The following is a 22,967-nucleotide window of genomic DNA, read 5'->3' as shown; positions in this document are numbered from 1 at the left end:
CAACAAGGCAAGTTCTCTCATCTCAGTGTACCATGTGCTTGTATGTAACTGTACCTCGCCTGCTGTGGGGGTCCCATCAATCAATGACCTCTGCCCTACGGCGGGAGAGCTTCCAAGGTTGGATCCTGGCAATCTCCATGGTCCAACAACCACTCGCATTCTGCTGGTCCTGGGCCGCTACTGTAGGTAGGAGCGGGATCCACTAATTGGGACCTTTGGGTTGTTGCATTGGATTCTGGGTAGGGTGAACGTTTGCGGCCTCCCACGATGTGCATTGGATCCATTGTCAATATCAACATTGGTCTCATAGGATACTCCCGTAGATATACGGAGGCCATCACCAACTCTGTCTGTCCGATTCAACACGGTAGTTCTTCCACATAATGTGCATCCTCTACTCGTAATGTGACAAGAGTCTCGGGTTCATCAATTCCGCCCCAGGCACGCGTGAGGCTGGATTCCTTGGCCGTGGGGTTAGAATAGAAGCCCAGTAACTGTAAATGCACGGAAACCCCGCCGCCCACTTCCCTTTCCACTGCAACACAGTCAGAAAGCCTCATCTGGGCATCCAGCTAAACTAAACCTCCACTGGAAGGAGAGGTCAGCTTTGCCGGGGGAGGGGGATGGAGGCTTCAAATGCCTGAGCTGCTGCATCCACTTTTGAATCTCACCTTTTTTTCTTTTTTCTTTCCCCTCTTCTTGTTCAGCTGCTGCTGTTTGTCCCTTCGTTCGATTACATCGTCCATTCGCTTTCTTGACAAGTGGTACCCTCTGCTCCAGCGTAAACCGGCCCTGTCAACAAGTACCTCGTGTCTGACCCCCCGCCCACACTTACATTTGCTTGCTGCTTGCTGGCCTGACATCCACCATCGCCCGACACCTCAGGCCCTGCTCGCTGACGGACGGTACCTACATCATTCATTGCCCTCCATCCCGTCGCCCAGCTCAGCTCAGCCCAGCCTCTTTGGCCTTGCAACCAACCTTTTCTACCAACGGAAACAAACTTGGCTGTGCAAAAGAGTTACTCTCGCTGTCAATAATTCCCGTCTCCATCCCTTGACTGCCCCCTCGGGTTCCTCCACTGCTTATTTGAGTCGCTCGCTCTGTTAAAGCCTTATCCCACCCCCCGGACTCTCTACCACCTAAAGGTCCAGGTACTTACGGACAGCTCAGGTACTCCTACGGCTGGACTGTTGCTACTGGAGCTCCCTGCCCCGAGTCCCCCGCCTCACAATTCTTTAATCTTACTCCCTCTCTCGTTCTCCATGCCGCGGGCTGCTCCTCTATCGCGCGACAACCATCGACTTGAACGATAATCAGCGCTCTCGTCAGCTTCAGCTTCTTTAACCTCTATACACGCCCGTGCCGGTCGCCTCTCCACCACCCATCGTCCCGCTCTGCGCGCGTTTGTCCCGGCTCCTCTCTTTCCGCAGCCCGTGCCTCACCCCAAACCAAAGGTGGTAGCCCAGCCCAGCCTTGACGCCCTAACGCCTTGCCTACCGCTGTCACGCCCTTGACGCTGCCAATCATCGACCGATCCCTCAACTGGCGCCCACAGAGTCGTCCTCGACTCCCTCGTTTGAGCTCCAGCTCTGCTCTGCTCTGGGCTTCTGCCTTCTAGCTTCCTGACTTGCAGTCTCTCATCATTCCGTGCAATCGAAATCGACTTCGACATCCTCCCTGACGGCCCGACTCGACTCGGCCCCCCTCCAACGCTGTCGACGGGTTACTGCTAAGCGCTCATCCTCGTCGCCGTTGCCCTCGACTGAGATCGAGGGGCCATCGTGACTCAGGCAACTGGGCCGGCCCAGCTGTAGCGTCGTCGCTCTTCTCCTCCTCCTCGCCGTCCTTCTCCTCCTTCGCACGCGCAGCCGTTCGTCATGACGTCCGCCGCACCCAACCCGAACCAGGCCAACCAGCCGCCTCAGCTTCAGATCAACAATGCCACATCGCCCCCGAACAGACGCGATCTCAAGTCATGGTGGAAGGGTTTCAAGCTGCCCTCAAAGCATCAGGATCCCCAGGGTATGCTTCCTCCTATCCCATCACCTTTTGCGCAACGTCGTCTAGCTCCCGGTCGTGTCGTCCCAATTCGATCGTCTTGCTTTCACTCCCCGCGACGTTGCGCCAAGTTAGCTATACCAAACATCTTTGGTGATGCTCTTCATGATGGATCCAGTCGCTTGCATCAAGCGATGTGATCTTCTGAATCAAGGAACCGTCAAACGCGCACACGCCCCTCACCTCATTCGCTTGGTGTCTAACAAGAGCTTTCAGAAACCAGATCACAAGGCATCTTTGGTGTGCCTCTACGGCAGAGCATAACATATGCCAACGTCGCTATCTCCCTCATCGACGAACATGGGAAGAGTTACATTTACGGCTATGTCCCCATAGTCGTCGCAAAGTGTGGCGTCTTTCTCAAAGAGAAGGGTAGGTGGATATGGTGGGCTTACCTCAAAGGATCTTGCTGACACTATCGCCAGCCACTGGTATTGAGGGTATCTTTCGTCTGAGCGGCTCGGAAAAGAGAATAAAGGAGCTCAAAACAATCTTCGATTCCCCCGATAGATACGGCAAGGGTCTCGTCTGGGATGGTTACACAGTTCACGATGCCGCAAACGTCCTACGGCGATATCTCAACGACCTCCCCGAACCTGTTGTTCCTCTCGATCTCTACGAAAAGTTCCGCGACCCCCTCCGAGGCGCCACGAAACAGGCTGTTGGCGACCTGGAAGGTCCTCAGTTCGTCGACAACTTTAACGAAAAGGCCGCTATCGAGAGGTACCAGCGGCTCATCACCGAGCTGCCTCCCTTGAACAGACAGCTGCTCCTCTACATCCTTGATCTTCTTGCAGTTTTCGCTGCCAAGGCAGATGAGAATCGCATGAACTCGCAGAATCTCGCAGCCATCTTTCAGCCTGGTATGCTGTCTCACCCAGCTCATGCCATGGCCCCCGAGGAGTATCGACTGAACCAGTGTGTCATTATTTTCTTGATTGAGAATCAAGATCACTTCCTTATTGGCATGCAGGGTACTGCTGCTGATGAGAAGACCAAGAAAGAGGTGGAATCTGGCACTCCTAGTGCACCCCTAACTCCCAACCCGAACCGCACCTCCAGCTTGGACCGATCCGCATCTAACGCAAGTGCCGGTGCAGCCAGCGTGCGACGAGATGGAAAACTCAGAAGGAATCGATCCGTGTCGTCAAGGAACTCAAGGAACGACGGAACTTCGACTCCCAACAGCCCTGCCCTGACAGCGACCCCGACGACAGGTGGGCTGGCCAGAAGTAACACCGTTCCATCCAAGAAGTCGCCAGCATTGGCTGGTGGACGTTTCCAGAGGCAAGATGGCTCAGGTCCTCGCTCCCCGGCTCACTTGGAACCCTTGACGCAGTTGAATGCCGGTGAGAGTGTTGATCAATCTCCCCAGTCAACGCGTTCGACCGATATCAGCGGTAGCGGTCATCTCACACCTACCCGAGCTCCGGTGACAGGCCGCAGCCAAGAGAGGCTACTCGATGTGCCCCAAGAGGCTCCTACACCCACTAAAGAACGAAATCTGCCTAGCATCTTCCGAGGATTGCCGTCAGATAGTGGCAGGCAGCCTAACAAGCTGAAGAAGAAGCGGATACCTGGCAGCCTGAACCCAAGCGCACATAGCTCCAGCGCCTCGTTGTCGTATACCCACCAGACCGCAACCTCCCCTAACTTCGAGCTACCCAATCCGATGGAACATCCACAGCAACACGAACAGGAGCAACATCTGTTGTCACAACAGCCGCAATCGCAGACACCAGCGCCGATTCAAGAAGAGAGGCATCGCGAACACCTCGAGCAACAACAAGATCGACTCCATGGACTACAACACCCTCAAGAGACTCAGCTCACTCCTCCAGCCTCTCTGGTGCAGCAGAAGAGCGATGTCTCTTCAGAACACACTCCAAGGGCATCTCAGGCATCTTCGAATCAAAGTCTTCATCCTGACAACACGTTGAAATCGAAGAAGTCGCCACCGACATCCCTGCACTCGTCTTTCAATGAGGGGTCGGATCTGGACCAGGTTCTCGATGAGCAGTCCATCACCACCATTGAACAGGCCGAGAAAGAAAAGAAGAAGCGATGGCGATTGTCGAGAAGTAAGAATGCTGACAATGGCGCCTCAACACCCTCTGGGTTGACTTCGCCACGCATGGTTCTCGGAATCAACGAGAACGCTGACGTGAGCAACCTGTCGATCTCAAGCTCAAGCCATCGTCCCCGGAAAAGCGAGAGTTCCGACCGACCCGTCATGATTGGTGATGCGCACAGCAGTTTTGATTCAGGTCGGGACAACGATTCCAAGGGTCCCATAGGATGGATCAGGAACAAGTATCGCGAGGCAAAGGAGAGCGCCGACGCGAGGAGGAATAAGTCTCCTCCCGCTGATCGTACCAACTTGAGCGCGACAAGCTTCTCACCCCGTGGGAAGAGTTTGGATATCAAGCGAGACGGGCCTAGGGAGGGCGAGAAGCAGGCTTCTAGCCCTCCGGCACAGCATGCTTCCCTTGCGGCCGCCCCAGCCGCTGCCTCAACTATCGCCGCTGCTGTTGGCCCGACTTTTGCTCCGGCCCCTAGTGCAGCTCCTGTTCCTCAACCAGCCACCATTACGCTGGTGAACCAAGGTCCTCAGCAGCAGCCCCGACCGTCGCAAACTCAGGCCCAACCTAAGCCTCCATCCCCGCAGCAATACCAGGCCCAAGCTCAGCATCAGTCCAAGCCGCAGCCTCAGCCCGAGCCGCAGCCTCAGCACGAGCCTCAGGTTCAACAACAGCCCCAGCCTCACCAGCAGCAGCCCGTCTCACCGCCTGCACCTCAACCCGCGGTAACCCAGACCTCTGCTCCAGCTCCGGCTCCAGATCCAGCCCCTGCCCCCGCCCCAACTTCGGTACCAGCTGCAGCTCCGGCTCCTCAGTCACCACAGCCGAAGGAACCCCAAGATCTGCCCCAGCCCCAACCTGAACAGCAACAGGAGAAGAAGCCGGAAGAGAAGCCAGTTCAAGTGTCTGAGCAACCGCAGTCGCCACAGACACAGCCTCCACACCCACAGTCGGAGCCAACGAAACAGGAGCAATAGTATGAGGGCGACATTTCAATTTAGACTGGGAAAGGAGTCGAGGTGAGGAGGGGATATGGGAGTGATACCACTTTATGAATTTGTCACAGGGGAGGAAGGAGTAGGAACTGGACGGGACGGGACGATGATGATGGAGGACGACATGTGGGCGGCGGGTTCATCGACAGGACCCGTGTCTGCCCTTTCTGCCACCCTTATAGTCGATTACATGTGTGTAATGTAGCCCGGTGTGAGGTGAGTCTTATTTTCGTTTAAGCGGGTGGAGGAGTTACAATTTAAAGGAGTATGGGTCGTTATAAAAGAAAGATTCGGATTATCCATCAATGATGATACTGTTCATGTGTCGAGCTCGGTGAAGTGTATAGTATAACCAACTTGTGATCTTGAGAAGTACATCCAATATCAGTACAAGGGGAGCTATATAAGCATGCCTTGATATCTCTTACGCCTTTTCAGGTGGCGCGTTGTCATATACTCCCGTGTCCCAGACAATCATCTTGCCTGCACGTCGCCAATCCTCATTGAAGAAGCCGTTGAAGCCCCCCCAAACTTGACGAATCTTGGACAAGCCGAGAGTCTGTGCCTCTGGTGTTTTGATAAACTCATCTAGCCAAGGCTCGATACCCTCAAAACCGACAATGTAGCGAGGCACTGGGAGGGGCAGGACCGGGCTGAATAATTCTGTTGTGAGGAAAGGAATGGGGTTGTCGTAAAAGCGATCGGCCTCGTCGCGGTAGTTTTCTCGTTCAGGGGTATTCGGCTGAGTATGCAATGGGGGTTCGCATGTGAGGGCGTAGGCGCGCAGGCCAGGGTAGACAAGGTGTGAGCGCCAGGGCGTAGAGTGGCAAGGCATGAGGAAGAGGGCAAAGAGCTCCTCCTCTTCATCTGGGGGCGAGGAGAAGCGTGTAGTTTGAGCGAGCTTTACCGAGTCTGGATGAATGCGCTCATACTCATGGCGTAGGTACGAGAGGACGCTGAGAGGAGCAGGCTGGTGTAGGAAGGAGAGGTAGCCGGCAAGGAAGATGTTGATGCCCAGGGCAGCGAGGAGATAGGACTTGTTGCGGATTTGAGGGCGAGGATGGGGGTTTTTGGTGATGGGAGCGGGCTGTGAGGTGAAGAAGGAAGCGGCATATGGAGCAGCGAGAATGCTAAGCGCTGGGAGGAGGGGATAGATGAAGCGGACCTCCTTGTGAGAGATGACCGAGAGAGCGCCAATGGTGGTGAAGACGGTATACGCCAGAGTCTTGAGAGTGTTGAGCTGACTCGCTGAAGTATCGGGAGCACCTGGTTTGTATAAGGCGAGGAGCGCAAAGGGGAGGCTGGTGGTGCAGATAAGGGGGAGCCCCTGAAGGAGATAGTAGTGCCAGGGGTTCCGGCCATAGAAAACCGCGAGGGACTTGGAGAGGTTGAAGTAGAGAAAGTTGTAAGGGGGAAACGTCCAGAAGCCAAAGTAGATGCGGTCCGAGGTAATGGAGATAGCAAGGACAAGAGATCCGCACAAGATGGCCTCGCGCAGCAGGACGAGCACAGTAGAGGGCGTCAGAGGTGACGACCCTTGGAGAGAGATCCTAGTGAGAGCGACCAGCGCAATAGTGGCCCAGATGAGAAGGTTTGTCGGACGGAGGATAACAGCAAAGGCGGCAAGACAGAGAGATGCGCGGAGAGACCAGAGGTGACGGAGAACAGGGGCTGGCTTGGGGTTCTCCTTTGTCGTCTGCGCAGCGCCGAGGAGCTCCCAGGGCCAGTAGTACAGAGCCATGACAGTGAGTGTCATCTCGAGGGAGTTTGAAAAGGTACGGGTGGAGCAGTACCATTGCCAGGGATTAAAGAGCTGAAGAAAGAGCTAAAGGTGTGTCAGGAAGATGCTTTCAAGAAAGGGGAGGTAACCTGCAGCAAAGAAGGAGACGTTGCTGTTGGCGCCGTAGATGGACACAGCGAGTTGCCAAGTGTACCAATCACCGAGGGCGGCGATGCCAGCCTGGAGAGTCCGAGGAGCTGCAACTAGAATGGCGGCTCGGAGGATGCCCATAGGGAGGACATGGCTGGCGATGAAGTCGGCGGCGAGGTATGCGCCAGCGAAGAGGGCGGGGTGGAGGGAGGATCGAAGTTGATGTTGCCATTCCTGTGAAGATGTTAGAAGAGTTTCATTATGAGGAGCATGTAAAAGATTAAGGTATAGGATGTGAATATTGAGGATTGGCTCATGAGTGAGCAAGAGTTGATGGTGTAAGTGAGAGAGTGAAATGCAGCTCAACCAAAGGCGAAGCCACGATAGATCAAGTTCCGGAGCACGAGATGAGGGCATAAACTCATGACACGGGAAGTAAACATACCCATGTCAGCCAAGCACCACTCCGTGGACCAAAAGCCAAATCCCACGCCGGCTCAAGAGACTGAAAGAACTCATCAGGCTGAAAAAAGGTGGCGATCCACCAAGCATTGATGAGACGGATGATGAATATATCACGAAGGAATACAGGTCGGTTCCTCTGATTCCGAGCGCGATCCAAAGAAGCCGGTGCTGCTTGTATTGAAGGCATGATGGGAATGCTGTTACTGTTGAGTGCTGCTTTTGGTTTGGAGACAGCTGGTCTGTTTCCATCTTGAGGGTGTGACGTTGGTGTTGATTGGTTGGTTTTTGATCGTCATGTGTTGTCGGAGAGATGCGAGGTGGGTTTCACCAGCCACAAATGTGCCACACCACTACCACCACCACCAACGACAACATCTGTACTCCGTATGTTGCAATAACAAGGCGTGTTGGTATTGGTGTAACTTGTTGTCAGAATTAAGTGTAAGATTCAATTGAGAGCTAACAAGATCGCTCGACAGTCTGACCACCAGTAAATCATCTCTCACCATATCCTACTCCCAAGATCTGGGCAATCGTCATCACGGCCAAAATCGGATGATTGAATGTACATTTTCCAGTCTTCTAAAAGCATGGATAATCTAATCGCGGCAAGAGAATAAAACTCCTTCAAAACACATTCAGCTTCGGTCACCAATTCGGTACGTAATCAAGTTTTGTAGAAAATGGCCGCCGGCGACATGGTACGTAAAACCGTGAGGTGGTTGCTTGAGTTGTGCCACAGTTCTGTGGGCCACTTGTGGATGTAGTTGGAGTTGATCAACTCTACGCCTAGTCGATGGACTACTATGTTTTCTTAAGGAGAGTGTTTATTCTTGAATACTAGACACATTTCCCATTTGGGACCTCAACTTGAATGTATTCAAAAGTCTTGATACTTTTCATCCGGTAGACATTCGCAATCGAGACAGAGATAAGACTATGACAGTAGCGGTCAAGATACACGGATACGACGACGGTGTTTGTCTACCGTTCCACGAAGGCGGGGGTGCCGGCGGCTACGGCGGAGTTAAGAAGATTTCTGGCGGAACAGGCGGGAACAGGCGGAACAAGTCATTCAGTCATTGGGTGCGTCCCTATCTGTGGAGCTGGCGGCGGAAGGGCGGCGGTGTTCCCATCTGATCTCAGATGAGGCTCACCCAAGCTGGGGAATGGCCTGATTGGTCAGGGATACCGTTGCAGAGGGAAGAGGGAATGTTGGTTTGTTTTTTGGTTGCGAGTGCGAGTGAGCCATGACGACATGGGATGATATCCGTGGCATTGCCTTTGCAGAGCGTCCAGAGAGTCTCTTGAGATAATCTTTTCATACAGGCAGTTACTATTCATCTCTACCCAATGCCAAAGTCAGTCTCCAACTGCCAAATCATGCCTCCTCGTAATATCGACTCCTCGATTGGCCACCATTCAATTTAGCTTCTCCTCCAAGCTTGCATGACATGGCATGGCAGCACATTGCACCCTTGTCAAAGTGGCCCCCCCCTCCATCATCCCTCTCTCACCCCAGATTCTGCTGTCATCAGGCAGAGCCTCTTGTGCCGGATCGACGACCTGTCGAGAAAAATCTACACCGCAGACCGAACGCGGTAGGTTTTTGTTTTGCCGCGAGACAAAAATCTGGCAGGGTAAAAAAAGACTCTGAATGCGTTACACTGTGAAAACATGACGGAAACAGACGGAAACCCTCCACTCTGGTCCGAGTCAGACAGACCCTCCATCATGACATAGTTATCCCATCTTTTTTCTCTTGATGCTTCCCGTCTCCTCCTCCTCTGGCCGCCGGCGGCATCCCATCCCGCCTGGATTCCGCCGAGCTTGCCCTCCCCCCTGTCAAACAATCAATTCCTTTGCAACCTCCATGGGCGAATGCGCCCGCACTCGGCGCTTGTTGGCTCTTCCCACTTGCACTTAGGGGTATAGTCTACAAGACTCAATCGTCGACCGCAGTAATTTTTACCTAACAGGAGGTTAGAATCTTGGATCTGCTGACCTTGGATGTCTTTTTTTGCGTCACCTCCGCCTCCGTTCCGCTCGCCGCTTCCGTCCTTAAAGAGCCTCGACATTCCCGCCTTTCTCTCTCCTGTTTCTTCTCTAGACTCAACAAGCAAGCGAACTGAACCTTAACCTTCATTCTTTCGCTCAACTATTGCTCCCGTCTCTTTCAGTAGAGACCATACAAACCACATATCGCATCAACTCCAACACCGCAACCATGTCTCAGACCAACGGAACCGTCTCTCGCTTCCACGCCTCTTCCACCGAAAAGGCCATTGCCATTGAGGAGGAGTACGCCGCCCACAACTACCACCCTCTCCCCGTCGTCTTCTCCCGCGCCGAGGGCATCAACGTCTGGGACCCCGAGGGCCGCCACTACTATGACTTCCTCTCCGCCTACAGTGCCGTCAACCAGGGTCACTGCCACCCCGAGCTCGTCAAGGCTCTCGCCGACCAGGCCAGCCGTCTGACCCTCAGCTCGCGCGCCTTCTACAACGATGTCTTCCCCAAGTGGGCCGAGAAGGTCCGCGATGTCTTTGGCTACGACATGGTTCTGCCCATGTGCACTGGTGCTGAGGCTGTCGAGACCGCCATCAAGATTGCCCGCAAGTGGGCTTACAAGGTCAAGGGCGTTCCTCAGGAGAAGGCCTGGATCTTTGGTGCTTCCGAGAACTTCCACGGCCGAACCGTAAGTCAATTGCTCTTGTAGAAACCAAGATGGAACTAACAGGATCTCCAGATGACCGCCATTACTCTCTCCGTCGACCCCGAGTCCAAGGCCAACTACGGTCCCTATGTCCCCAACATTGGTGCTTTCAACCCCAGCACTGGCAAGCCCATCCGATACAACAACATTGCCGATCTCGAGGAGGTTCTTGAGGCCCACGGCAAGGAGACCGCTGCTTTCATCTGCGAGCCCATCCAGGGTGAGGCCGGTGTTGTTGTCCCCGATGAGGGTTACCTCGAGCAGGTCCAGGCTCTCTGCACCAAGCACAACGTCCTCTTCATCTGCGACGAGATCCAGACTGGTATCGGCCGAACTGGCCGCATGCTCTGCTCCCAGTGGGCCAACATCAAGCCCGACCTCGTCACCCTCGGCAAGGCCATCTCTGGCGGTCTCTACCCCGTGAGCTGCGTCCTCAGCAGCAAGGAGATCATGCTCGTCGTCGAGCCCGGCACCCACGGCTCCACCTACGGAGGTAACCCCCTGGGCTGCGCCGTGTCCATCCGCGCCCTCGAGATCATGGAGGAGGAGGACCTCACTGCCAAGGCTGAGAAGCTTGGTCAGATGTTCCGTGACGGCCTCAAGGCCCTCAACACCCCCATCCTCAAGGTTATCCGAGGAAAGGGTCTCCTGAACGCTGTCGTCATTGACGAGGCTGCTGCTAATGGCCGAACTGCCTGGGATCTCTGCCTGCTCCTCAAGAGCAAGGGTCTCCTGGCCAAGCCCACTCACGGCGACATCATCCGCTTCGCCCCTCCTCTGGTCATCACCGAGGAAGAGCTCCGCAAGGGTCTCGACATTATCGCCGAGGCCATCAAGGAGCTTCCCACCGTCGAGAAGGCCGCTGGTCACTAAACGAAGAAAAGAAGAAAAAAGGACACCAAAGATCAGACGCATCCGAGCGCGAGCTCATTGGAAAGAAAAAAGAACTTTGTGTTTTTACATTTTGGGCATAAGGCATTCAGGCATATGATGCCAAGGGGTGAAAAGCGAATGAGGACGAGAACATGAATTGCATGCATAGATACCAGATACCAGCATCAGTGATGCTCTGGGAAGGCGTTTTAACGGGAGTTCCATAGTCGGCCGATTGGCCTTGTACAGGTTGGATAGCCCGCGATGAAATAAAATGCAGTTATTCTCCTAAGTTGGTGTCATGACTTGACTGTGAAAGGCATTGGGCATGGTGGCTTGATTGTGTAAAACTACATCTCTCTGACTAGGTTGCCTTGATCTGCCCTCTGGGTATACTATGAGGTTAACTTCTTTTTCCATGACTTGACTGTGAAGGTTCTCCCGCAGTGACAGCCTCTATTTACATTGAGATCTAGGACTTCATGACAAACTACATTATTAAACAAGCTTTGAATGTACCTTGATAGGTAGTATAATGAGTAGCCAACTTGATGAATATGCACTTTGTGAAACCATCATCAAGGTTGCATGTCTAGGTAGCACCAAGACACCTCTAAGGCCCAAGACTACTACTACCCCTTGTCTTAGGATCATGTTCGCGTCAAGCCGACAATTGATGAATCACAAACCTACAATCAATTACACTTTCAACGACGCCAAAAACATCATGTCTCACAGTGTCCCGAGATGGAAAGAAAATTGGCCCCGCAGCCGGACGCCGGAATCGGTGGGCCCTTTGAAACACGGCGATACGGGCCCCCCGAATCCACGGCATCCGAGAGGTCCGGCCAGAGGCGCCCACCGATGGACACAACAAGGGCGTGCATTTCGGGTCTCCGGCGCCTACGAATGGGTGGGGCTAGCTTCTTCTTCTTCCCTGTGACAAAAAAGATGCAGGGTCAGAAGCGTGCGAGTGTGTTGCAAAATTTCATGCACTGTATATCTCGGTTCCAGTTTGGTTGGGGAACGAACGCGTGGCATGCGGCGTATGGGAAAGAAGGAGACATGTGCGTGTATCTGTAGAGGGGGTTTGAGAGGTTGAGGGCCTCATATGATGGACAAGGTGACACTCCGATGTAGCGCCTTGGGGTTACCTGAAGAATACTACATGGGAGACAGTCCTACAAACAGACGGTGGGGATTTTGGCTATGCATGTCATTTACGACAGGAGGCGGGCAATGAGGCCATTGACGGGCAGGCAAACTGGAGCCAGTAATGAGGATAGTTTAAGGTGCCGTGGTTGCTCTAACAATCGTATGTTACACCTTTTTGCACCATGGCGGGAATAAAAGCGTAAGAGAGGCATTTATGATGGGGGACTTTGACTAAAACGGGTTCAGAAAGTGACGCCATCTTGGCATCTAAGACCTCGTGGTGATGTGCAGCGGAGATAAAAAAGAAGCCCCCAAGGCATTGCAAGAAGCGAGTCAAGGACCGCACGATGCACATTGATTTGAGAAAAGCAGCCTCTTTAGCGTCGAAGCGTGGACGACCTGTCGCCAGTAGATGCACGTGTGCTGGGCGTCTCGGTCAGGCACCGCGGTCTCCATCAGGTGATGGGCGACATGAGGCAGCATGAGTGGTCAATGGAGTCTGGGGCCGTTGGTCCCCTTGTGTTCGGTTTGGTTGTTTGAGGTGGCATATTGTGTATTGGGTGTGAGGAGCAACGTGGGGGGAACACGAGGGATGATGATGATGGTTGTGAAGGCGGGGGATGAGATATCGTGATGGGACGTTTTGTTGGAGGTTGCTGAAACACGCCGCTACCTATGTAGGTGGAATCGATAAAGGAAGGACACGAGAGCCAGAGATAAGAGAACAAGCCTGGGCGATTGCATCGTGTAGATCCGATCGAGAACTGGGGCACGTCTGAAAGACCTACTGTAAGCAGGCAAAGGCAGATGATAGTCGTTTCACTGCAGGCCAAGCAAAATATCCCATCTGGGGATAGGTGCATTGAGGAGACAAGAGGGTAAATCCACGGGCAGGCAGCACAGCGCAGCACCTTTATCAACCCATCGTGTTTTTTTAAGTTGACGAGGCAACACCCTCTGCCTAGCGGCGTCTAGCAGCCGATGCGGCAGCTCTCAACGACCCCGTGGCAGAGCCAGAAACAGGGGCGTGGTGATGCCGATCAGGGCGGGCAATGACGAAGCTGGGCTGAATGATGACGGGATCTTGGGCGGCTTGACACGGTGAGTTTCTTGTGAAGAAGAGAATAACAGAATACCGCCATCAGATCACGACCTCTCTTGCACACTCTGTCGCCCTGCTGGCGTGATAAGCCTTCTCTGGTTGGATCTGCCCCTGTACATCTATTGCTGATGGAGTGAGTGTCTCACCTCTTCGCCGATGGATGGATGGATGGGTGGATTGGGATGCTATCATCGATATCTCCATTCTAGCCGTCCAATTGTCGACCGGCAAGGCTGCCCACCCATCCTCTTCAGCCGGACAAAAAGTGACGACGATTCACGCATCTCGCGGCGCCGCAAAGTCCTACAGCACTTTCTTGTGCCAGCGGATTCCCCAAATAGGAACCGGCATCTGCAGGGCTGCTCTCTCTCGGCTGGAGCGCAAAGGCGCATGGATGGGGTAACATGCGCAGGGCATGATAACGAGAGACACACACAGATTTGATTACCGTCTGGATCTGTTTTTGGGGTCAGGCCATGGGATGGGGTAGAACAGACCAAGCACAAATGGCGAGTACGGGTTTGGTTTCCGATCCCGAGAATGCCATCAGTGGTGGGTGCGTGATTGCGAGCGGGTGAGAGTCTGCTGACGCCATATCATTCTCGCTCCAAGTTTCGCCATCTTTGGGGCTTGGCCCATCACCCGTCGGTCGGTTGAATGCCGTTTCCGTGAGCGAGCTATCTCCGGCGGTAAACAGGGAAAATGCCCTTCCAACTTGTCTCTCTTCCGTCAATAAACAAAAGCCCCGGCATGTGCTTCTGTCCCTCCCGGGCCGGGGCTTGTCCTATCTTTTTTTCTATCGGCGGCGATCATGTTTCTCACCCCGGCCTGGCCTGGTTTTCTGGCGGCGCGGCTTGTCGTACCTCGTGGCAGGTAGCGCCGTAGCGGGCCATGGCGCCCATGGGGAGAAACCTGGCCAACCCGGCGCTGGAGAGCTGATGGGGACGGATTAGGAGTGGTGATAAGGGGGAAGTCGCTGGAGCGATAACAGCGAGAGTCCGGGAACTGATAACGTTGGCATCGTCACCGTGATAAGCACCCGGCATCATCCACTCTACGCTACAGGTGCTTCTGGGGAAGAGAGCCTTTCCCTCTTGCACAGCATAGCACAACAATGGTTAAGCTTAGGTTGGACGGAGAGTGGACGCGTGAGTGCAGTGACCGGAGTGGTGGGGCCGAAGGTACCTCGGTACCTGTCTTGTAACTCGAAAGCCATGAAGCAGAACGGATGGAATCCAATGAAACCCTCGTGTCAAGTCATAAAACAGGGCTAGCTGAGGCTTTCAAGACCGATGACGGGATGCCTGTGACTTTTGACTCTAGAATAAGGGGGCGAACATGTTTCCTTCTTTCTCGCAAAGTGGAAAACAATATATGCCTGAGGCTCATGTCTCAAGGCATCATCATTCATCTCTTCTCCCCCCATCACAAGGCATCTCTGGGGTAAAAGGTCAGGCAACAACTGCCCTCGAGGCACCCACGTACTCGCAATCCAATGTTCGACAAACAGTGTTGGCTTTTAGCTCAACCAAGGTGGTTTAGCTCTGGGCAAGGCCCCCGTCCTATCACGCATCATGACTGCTTCGGGTTCGGCTGCTCTTTTCTGTCATTGCTGGCTGACTTGACTGACTCACTCTCCTCGTTCGTTCGCTTCCCTCCCCCAGGCTGCTGGCCTGGTCTGTCTGCTCCGGCTCTTGTCGCCCTTGAATCCTGGTATGGCATGGATGGGGGGGACACTCCTGCTTTGGGTGTATCACGGGGTCGATCAAAAGGGATCAATACCATTTGCTTTTTGGTTGCCCCCCGCAGAGCTGGTTCTTTTGTTCGCTTAGAGAGTTGCGTCTATTCGACCTAATCTCTTTCATTCTCTTAAAAGAGAAAAGAAAGTCACCAGGCGTTAAAGTCATTGGGAGACTGGTACTCCATCTCGAGGCTCCGTCCACGATCCCCTGTGTGAGCCTGCGTCCTAGCTTAGCTTCCCACCCCCTTCCAGTCCTTCCATTGCGATGGAGCCCTGGGTCATGGATGGGTTGTGTTGCAGGCTAGACAGGATACATGACCCAGATACTTGCTCCCCGGGTCTCGTTCCCACACAAATCTAAAGTACCCGTCCACAGGGTCGTGACCTTGGATGCTGATGGCCCACCCCATGTGCCAGACTGGTGTGCCCCCCTGGTTGAGTCGCCCCCTCGGCCGGCCAGCCAGCCCCAGCCCCAGGACCCCTCTGACGCCTGCGCTGCGGCAGTTCCCTTGGGTGGACGCGCTAAAGAGGTACTCGTGGGCTACTTTTGGCGTCGCGTTGTGTTTCTGTTTCCGCAGGGCAGGGCAGGGCCAGGCGTCCACTCCATCCGTCAATCGATTCAACCCTGGGCCCCATTATGGATCTTTTGACCAAGTGCCCTTCTAGAAACCCGGCTGGGCTCAAGCTCAGTTCAGTCTTTCACGGATTGTCAGCTTGAGCTGCGGGTGCAGAGCCTACAGTTGTCAAGGTACCCATCGACTTGACTTTCTTTTAGCTTCGTCAGCCTTGATTCTTCCCTTACCTCTCTCCTCTTCTATACCAGGCCCCTTGTCTTTAAACTCTTGTCTCTCTTTCGTCCCTTCCAACACAACCGCCTCCGTTGCCGCTCCCGTGGATGTGTGTGACGCAACGCAACCCTCCACCCGTCTTCTCTCGCACACAACCCAAACCCGTTTCAGCAACACCCCCAAGCAGCAGCGACAGTGCATACAGCGCAGTGGCCATCCATCCCGGGCTCCCTACGAATAATCGACCTGCATAATTCTAGACTCTAGCTCTTCTCTGGAAAGTGGACGTGGACGTGGACGATAACATCCATCAGAGCAACCTGCCCGAGTCACCGCCTCTGCTCATTGCTTCTTGACGACTCTCTTTTGCGTCGTCTAACCGCCCCATCCGCCTCCAGACTGATACCATTCGCCTCCGATCACGCTCTCCGAACCCTCCAGCTCGTCGTCCGCTCGAGCTCTCGACTCAGGTCAACGGCCAACTCTCGTATCGCGCCGGCCGCCAACGCCTCGAACCGCCTCAGACGCCCTTCCGTGTTAGTCACCTGCCCGCCCCCATCTCATCCGTCCTGCGTCCTATTCCCATCCTGTCCTATCCTATCCCGTCGCACCAACACCAGCGCAGCCCAAGTACCCAGACCCTAGCGAGCTAGGTCTAGGTCCCCCCCGGCCACCGTCTCCCGGCTCTGCTGCTCGCCCTTGTCGCTCGCTATAGAATCATTAGATCATACCGACCAAGGCCGCGATCGCCGTCGCCTTGCCGTCACCATCGCTGTCACTGTCACACGCATCCCCCAGAACTTCATACCTCTTCCACCCTCCTCTACCTTTCACTCTTATCCTTCCTGTCCTCGCATTCGCCCTCGGCCTCGACCTCGTCTCGTTCTACCCTCCACTAACGCTTGTGTTTGGCTCGATACTGCAGTGCAGGCGCGCACCGAGTCAAGTCTGGTCCACCCTTTCGGATACCTACAGCAGCACCTACCTACCCAGGTGCATTTGCGCTGCTCTCGTTTCTCCCCCATCCGTCCTCGGCCATCCACCTAAGCAAGGAACATTCGTCCTCACCGACTGCTTGCTTGTCCATCAACCGTCAGCCTAGACTTGCCAGCTCTACCCCGTACCTGGCACCTTCGATCTGGTTGATAATCATCCCCCGACCGCTCTGCCTCGTTCTCGTGTCTTCTTCTATCTGAGCTCGGCTCTCTCAACTGCTCCCCATCCCATCGATTACATGACGACCTCATCTGCGGCCGACGTCTTCCGAATCTTATAGGCCTTAGGGCTACAACAGAGCTCGACAGTCTTCCTGCCATCGACAACACCAACAGGAAGCCATGGCGGGCCCACAGGAGTCTTCCACCTCCTCGGGGTCCAGGAAGTCGAGCGGACGTGCCGTAGGACAGTTCAACATTGGCTCCGAGATTGGCAAAGGCAGCTTTGCCCAGGTGTATCTGGGCTGGCATAAGGTACGACCAAGCTTCCCTTGTCTCCTCAGCCTGCTCCCCGTCATTGCACGGTGTTGCGCCGCTTGCTGGTGCAGCTCCATCACCTTGGCAACTTGTCAGTCATCAGCTCGGTATCACGGGGACTTTAGCTGCGAAACACTGCTTCATCTATTTCATTAATCATCAGTAGCTAACAAAGGTTCATCGATTAGGAAACCAAGGCTGCCGTCGCTATCAAATCCGTTGAGCTGGAACGGCTAAACAAGAAGCTCAGAGAGAACCTATATGGCGAAATTCAAATCCTCAAGACATTACGCCATCCCCATATCGTCGCCCTCCATGACTGCCTCGAGTCAGCAACACATATCAACCTTGTCATGGAGTATTGCGAGCTTGGCGACTTGTCCCTATTTATCAAGAAGCGAGAGAAGCTCGCCACCCACCCTGCCACTCATGATATGGCACGCAAGTATCCCAGCCTACCGAATTCAGGTCTTCACGAGGTCGTTATTCGACATTTCCTGAAGCAACTAACCAGTGCTCTCGAGTTTCTGCGTCAAAAGAACTACGTCCATCGCGATGTCAAGCCCCAAAATCTACTGCTGCTGCCCTCACAGGCCTTCCGGGATCACAGAGGTCGACCAGTCATGAAGGCCGGCAAAGGCACAACGATCCCAATCGCTGGCCTCCTGTCCCTTCCCATGCTCAAGCTCGCCGACTTCGGTTTCGCCCGTGTGCTTCCCTCCACTTCCCTAGCCGATACGCTCTGTGGGTCCCCCCTGTACATGGCCCCAGAAATTCTCCGATACGAGCGATATGACGCGAAAGCCGATCTTTGGTCTGTGGGAACGGTACTCTATGAGATGAGCACAGGTCGTCCTCCGTTCCGGGCTAGAAACCATGTCGAATTGTTGAGAAAGATCGAGGGTGCTGAGGATGTCATCAAGTTCCCGAGGGAGGTAACTATCAGTGCTGACCTCAAGGCACTGATTCGAAGTCTGCTCAAGCGAAGTCCGGTCGAACGTATCAGTTTTGAGAACTTCTTCAACCATCCTGTCGTTACAAACCCAATTCCTGGTCTAGTGGAGGATGATATTCCTCCACCCGAGGAAGAGGAAGAGGAGCAGGAACCAGAACCGCAACCTCAGGAGTTGAGGACAATTCATCAGAGGCAGAGGCTCTCATCGGCGTCACGCAGCCCACGACATACCGGACAAGAATCACCACGTGAGGGTGTGGCATCCAGGTCGCCCAGAGACCGCCACCCAAGGTCGCCACAAGCAGGAAGCCCAGGTGAAGGCCGATACCCTCGGCAACCGCCTGAAGGCCACCGGGCGACTGGAAGTTCTCCTCGTGAACTCGCAGAGGGCTTGGGCATCCGTCGCCCTGTGCCTCACCATGCAGCATCGGCACCCAACCAAGCCCGCCTCCAGGACCGGGTAACTGGTCGTGATAAGGTCTCACCACCCACGTCACTTTTGAGAGAGGCGCGCAGAGGCCGAGCATCGAGCAATCCGCCAATTTCAGAGGAGGAAAAGGCAGCTCAGGATGTCGCCCTAGAGCGAGAATACGTTGTTGTTGAGAGGCGCCACGTCGAAGTCAACGCCCTCGCTGATGAGTTAGCGGCCAACGAGAAGTTGGGTGACAATGGCTCGCATAGATCTGGACCCCTGGCTCGACGATACACGCAGCAAGGAGCACCCACCTCGACAACAGGGGCAGTTCCAACTCCATCTTCACGAACCGCCTTGGTAGCTCAAGGACGGCATGATCGGAGGTCGTCGTATGAAAAAGCTCTCTCCGCTAGTCCCGGATCGGCCTCGAGTGCCATCTCCAAGGCTATCCAGGATGCGAGCCTCCGCCTTTTTGGCTTCAGGGTGTCACCTGGACGAGGCCAGAAGGGGCCATCTCCCCCACTTTACCAGGCGTTCCCGGCATATCCGACTCCGCAAACGTCGGCCGGATTGCTCGGTGACGGTAAGAGTACCCACAGCACCGATGAGGATGGGCGAGCTGCGCAGGCCATTGAAGAGTTTGCCACGCGAAGCGATTGTGTGTATGGCTTCGCCGAGGTCAAGTATAAGCAGCTCGTCCCTCTTGCGCCGTCAGCAGATCATGGACTGGGCGGTCTTGAGCCTGAACAGATGGTGACGGAGGAAGAAGGTCTCACGGTTGAAGCTATTGTTGCGCTGTCAGAGGAAGCCCTTGTTCTCTATGTGAAGTCGCTCACACTCCTCGCCAGAGCCATGGACATAGCGAGTCTCTGGTGGTCCAAGAAGAGTCGAGGAGAGCAAGGAACGGGGCTATCGGCAGCAACTGCTCAGACAGTTGTGCAGCGTATTAATGCTGTGGTGCAATGGGTTCGACAACGCTTCAACGAGGTGTTGGAGAAATCCGAGGTTGTCCGCCTGAAGCTCATGGATGCACAGAAGCAACTGCCTGAGGACCACCCAAGCCATCCATCGAACCACGGAACCGAGTCGATTGCCTCTACTACGGGATCGACGATGAAGCAGGTTTATCTGACACCTGGCATCAGCGCCGAGAAACTTATGTACGATCGGGCACTTGAGATGAGCCGTGCGGCAGCGATTGATGAAGTCACCAACGAGAATCTCGGCGGTTGTGAGATTTCCTACATCACTGCGATCCGCATGCTCGAGGCGGTACTGGACAGTGATGAGGATCCTCAGATGGAGAAGAGGAAGCTGTCCACGGGCAAGGAAGCCGACAATGCTGTCAGGGAAATGAACGGCGGTGAACTTGACAGTGACGAGGAGGCTCATGTTCGAAAGAGTAAGTGACCCCTGAACTGGCGGTTTCAGAGTTAAGAGCTAACACATGAATAGTGATCAAGATGATCACAGGACGGCTCGGCGCTGTTCGTAAGAAGAAGCAGATGATTGCAGAGGCCAACAGCCATGTTCAGCATGCCTACCAGCAGGCACCACGCCGACGAAGCGGCGATGTGACACCACGCAGCGTTCCTTCACATGCATCCTCGTGAGTGAGGGGGTTGACGAAGTGATGGCGAAGCACCATGAAATACGCAACGATATTCATACCATTCTACAAACCCTATGGGTTTACATGTGTTACTCGCCATCATATTTGGGATTCAGGGCATCACGGGAGCTCGGCCTGCGGCTCACAGAAGCAGGCCAGCAGATTGTCACCGAGTATACCTAGGTATAGGATCTATCTATATGGAGCGGGCGTTTGGGATTGTTTTGATTTAGGCTAGGCATGGGACGGAGATCTCATTGGAGGGCGTTTCTGGATTGCTTTTCACTTGCTGCTCGTTTTTCTTTCAGTGTGGAAATATTGAAAGCCCTGGAAGTCGTTCATTGACCTGTTGGCATAGGGCCTTGCCACGTATGGCAAGGCAGATTAGGAGGAGGACAAAGAAGATGTGCTACTAGGCACTACCAGGTGCTTCCAGGGCTGGTTGCCTGAGATGACACCCATCTCTGTTTGTGTTGGCAAGTTCATGGCGGTGCTTGACACCGCCCGAGGTGCAAGGATTGGCTAGGGAGAAGCCTCTCATTCGTGTTACGATATTGAAGATGCATAGGGACATTAGCATTCCCAAAGAACAAAAAATGACAACTTCTGGGTTTCCTAGGTTGGAAATCTGGGTCACAACATTTGGTACATGGTGACTGCTTCGGTGGAAGTGATGGTAACGAACAAGCGTTTACGTGGGAGATGACATATCATGTACAGACAGAACTTGTCCAGCTCAAGAGTGGTCACGGGTCTAAGTCACTGGGTGTTTCTGGCTTGTGCGCTTTCCGCATTGATCATTCACATTGAAGATTGCGTCGGATTTCTTTGTTCTGTTGCAGAAACGGACAACGCAAGCTTGTTCACCCACCACCTTCAGCCCACACCACCAAAATTCACCTCGCATATAAACCAACACACATGAGCTTCATAGCCACGTCACCTTTTTTCCATTCCATCTCATCTATAAAGAGAGACTCGTAAGTTAACTTCTCAGCTCTGAACTAAAGCCTTTCCCAGATACATACCAAGAACCAACCATCCATACATCCATCACACCATGCCCAACAACAAGAACACGGCCGATCCCCAGGAGCCTCCACCGCCTCCGCCACCTCGAGCACCCCCTGATCTCCTTACTATGGTCAAACTGGTCTTTTACATTCGTGTAAACGCCGTCCTCCACCAACGCCAAGAAGCAGCAGACAGAGAAGTTGACGAATACTGGCGCATGCGGGATGAAAAAGATGCCAAGAAAGCTGTAAAGCCAGTACGCCAAAGAGCGAGGGAGATACAGGAGAAAAGGGAGGCGATGCGAAGACCTGCCCCCTATATCTACCGTCGTCCCGAGGTAGACCCTCGTGAAAAACTCACGTGGAGAGAGATTGATCGCCTCATGGACGAGGAGGTGGAAAAGGAAGTCAACGTGGGACTCGGGTTGAAGCGCGCAGAGGGTGAGACGTTGAAGGCGTATTACCAACGCATGGATGATCTTGAACATCGTCTCGATCGATGGATCAGCATCGAGTACTATCGACAGCAAAACGGTCCGCTACGATACATGGATGGTATGCCCGTGAGTCTCATTGCCGTTCATCGTAACATACGTCCTATAAAGCCACCCAAGCCGACAAAGAGGAAGCCATGTCTACAGTGTAAAGCCCGAGGCCTACCCTGCTCGCGAACACTCGACTTTAGATACGGGCCCGCAGTGGGCCGGAATCCGAAAAAGGAGGACTGTTCGAGATGTAAGAGGAATGGGGATCGGTGTTTGATCATGTGGGATTGGCAGACTGATGATGGTGAGAATCACAAGATTTGGAAGTATACTGGAGGTCCTAGAGAGGATCAAGCCGAGTGTGTCAGGAAGTGGATGGACAAGATCAAGGAGAGTCAACGCATCAAGCCACTTCCAGCGTGGCACGAGAATGATCACTCTGAGAATAAGAGGGATGACGAGTATCAACCCAAGGGTTGGTGGCATGTGTTGAAGGATGGACTCACTGAGTGGTGATGAGTTGTAGATAGCAACCTTGTTTGCCTGTATAAACCTCAGGTACATGGGCCAAAGAGAGCATCGCGCCAGATTCATAAACCCATTTCCCAGGTTCCTCTCCCTAATTGCGCTTCATTAGATGCTCCTTGATGCGCCCAGACTCATTCCGTGAAATCCATTCGTTAATTCATCCGTTAAACGCCCTGAAGAGAAAACAATGCCCCGTTTACCTGTTCCAGTTCCCCATTGTTAGTTATTTCGTGAACGGTCGTGAACCCACTTAAACAACAAAACTCCCAATCCCAGGATAAACACAGTCGTAGAAGTATTTCTACCTCAGAATCGAATCTTTGGGACATCCAGCTGCTCTCTTCCGGTCGATTTGTCCATTGCGTCATATGTGCTCTTTCGCTTCTTGGGGCTCACTGGAGCTGGTGGTGCAAGCGTCTCAAGAGGGGTGCTTGGAATAGATTCGTCAACGAGAAACTTGGAGTTCGATCTCTGAAGCTCGAGGAGGACGTTTTCGCGATGGAAATGGTTGACAGACCGCGGTAGGTGTCTGGCTAATCCAGGCAGAGGATGCAGTTCGGTGCCATGGGTCTTGATCCTGGGGATTCTCTTGCGCTTTGTTCCGATCTCGGCATGTCTGGGGTGTTCCGGCTTGAGAAAC

The 22,967-nt window shown here is 54.0% G+C and overlaps 5 protein-coding genes across 5 annotated transcripts; 4 read left to right on the top strand and 1 right to left on the bottom strand.

Moving 5' to 3' along the window:
* Positions 1 to 1,277: 1,277 nt before the first annotated feature.
* On the top strand, positions 1,278 to 5,119 carry NECHADRAFT_105042 (uncharacterized protein; the record flags this gene model as incomplete). Its single annotated transcript, XM_003048899.1, has 4 exons — positions 1,278 to 2,025; positions 2,278 to 2,433; positions 2,487 to 4,804; positions 4,835 to 5,119. Exons 1-4 carry the CDS (start codon positions 1,881 to 1,883, stop codon positions 5,117 to 5,119), a joined length of 2,904 nt encoding a protein of 967 aa, XP_003048945.1. The 5' UTR covers positions 1,278 to 1,880.
* A 442-nt stretch (positions 5,120 to 5,561) lies between these two features.
* Positions 5,562 to 7,659, bottom strand: NECHADRAFT_83765 (glycosyltransferase family 22; the record flags this gene model as incomplete). Its single annotated transcript, XM_003048707.1, has 3 exons — positions 5,562 to 6,962; positions 7,026 to 7,241; positions 7,453 to 7,659. 3 exons carry the CDS (start codon positions 7,657 to 7,659, stop codon positions 5,562 to 5,564), a joined length of 1,824 nt encoding a protein of 607 aa, XP_003048753.1.
* A 1,801-nt stretch (positions 7,660 to 9,460) lies between these two features.
* Positions 9,461 to 11,353, top strand: NECHADRAFT_71070 (uncharacterized protein). The gene is made up of 2 exons (XM_003048898.1): positions 9,461 to 10,170; positions 10,222 to 11,353. The coding sequence occupies exons 1-2, from the start codon at positions 9,700 to 9,702 to the stop codon at positions 11,059 to 11,061; spliced, it is 1,311 nt and encodes a 436-aa protein (XP_003048944.1). The 5' UTR covers positions 9,461 to 9,699; the 3' UTR covers positions 11,062 to 11,353.
* Positions 11,354 to 17,184: 5,831 nt separating this feature from the next.
* Positions 17,185 to 20,302, top strand: NECHADRAFT_83763 (uncharacterized protein; the record flags this gene model as incomplete). Its single annotated transcript, XM_003048897.1, has 3 exons — positions 17,185 to 17,316; positions 17,508 to 20,091; positions 20,145 to 20,302. The coding sequence occupies 3 exons, from the start codon at positions 17,185 to 17,187 to the stop codon at positions 20,300 to 20,302; spliced, it is 2,874 nt and encodes a 957-aa protein (XP_003048943.1).
* Positions 20,303 to 21,361: 1,059 nt separating this feature from the next.
* NECHADRAFT_83762 (uncharacterized protein) lies at positions 21,362 to 22,315 on the top strand (the record flags this gene model as incomplete). Its single annotated transcript, XM_003048896.1, has 3 exons — positions 21,362 to 21,877; positions 22,000 to 22,049; positions 22,144 to 22,315. 3 exons carry the CDS (start codon positions 21,362 to 21,364, stop codon positions 22,313 to 22,315), a joined length of 738 nt encoding a protein of 245 aa, XP_003048942.1.
* Between the last annotated feature and the right edge of the window lie 652 nt (positions 22,316 to 22,967).

This window comes from Fusarium vanettenii, assembly GCF_000151355.1.
Source record: "Fusarium vanettenii 77-13-4 chromosome 8 genomic scaffold NECHAsca_10_chr8_2_0, whole genome shotgun sequence".
Lineage (NCBI taxonomy): Eukaryota > Fungi > Ascomycota > Sordariomycetes > Hypocreales > Nectriaceae > Fusarium > Fusarium vanettenii.
Note: the sequence above shows the minus strand (reverse complement) of the source record. Positions and strands in the feature narration are given on the sequence as shown.

What these genes read in the sequence shown, in the direction of transcription:
- NECHADRAFT_71070 (XM_003048898.1), top strand. Translation starts at nt 9,700, where the DNA reads ATGTCTCAGACCAACGGAACCGTCTCTCGCTTCCACGCCTCTTCCACC. An exon ending in AGAACTTCCACGGCCGAACC is followed by an intron (nt 10,171 to 10,221) that starts GTAAGTCAATTG and finishes CAGGATCTCCAG; the next exon opens with ATGACCGCCATTACTCTCTC.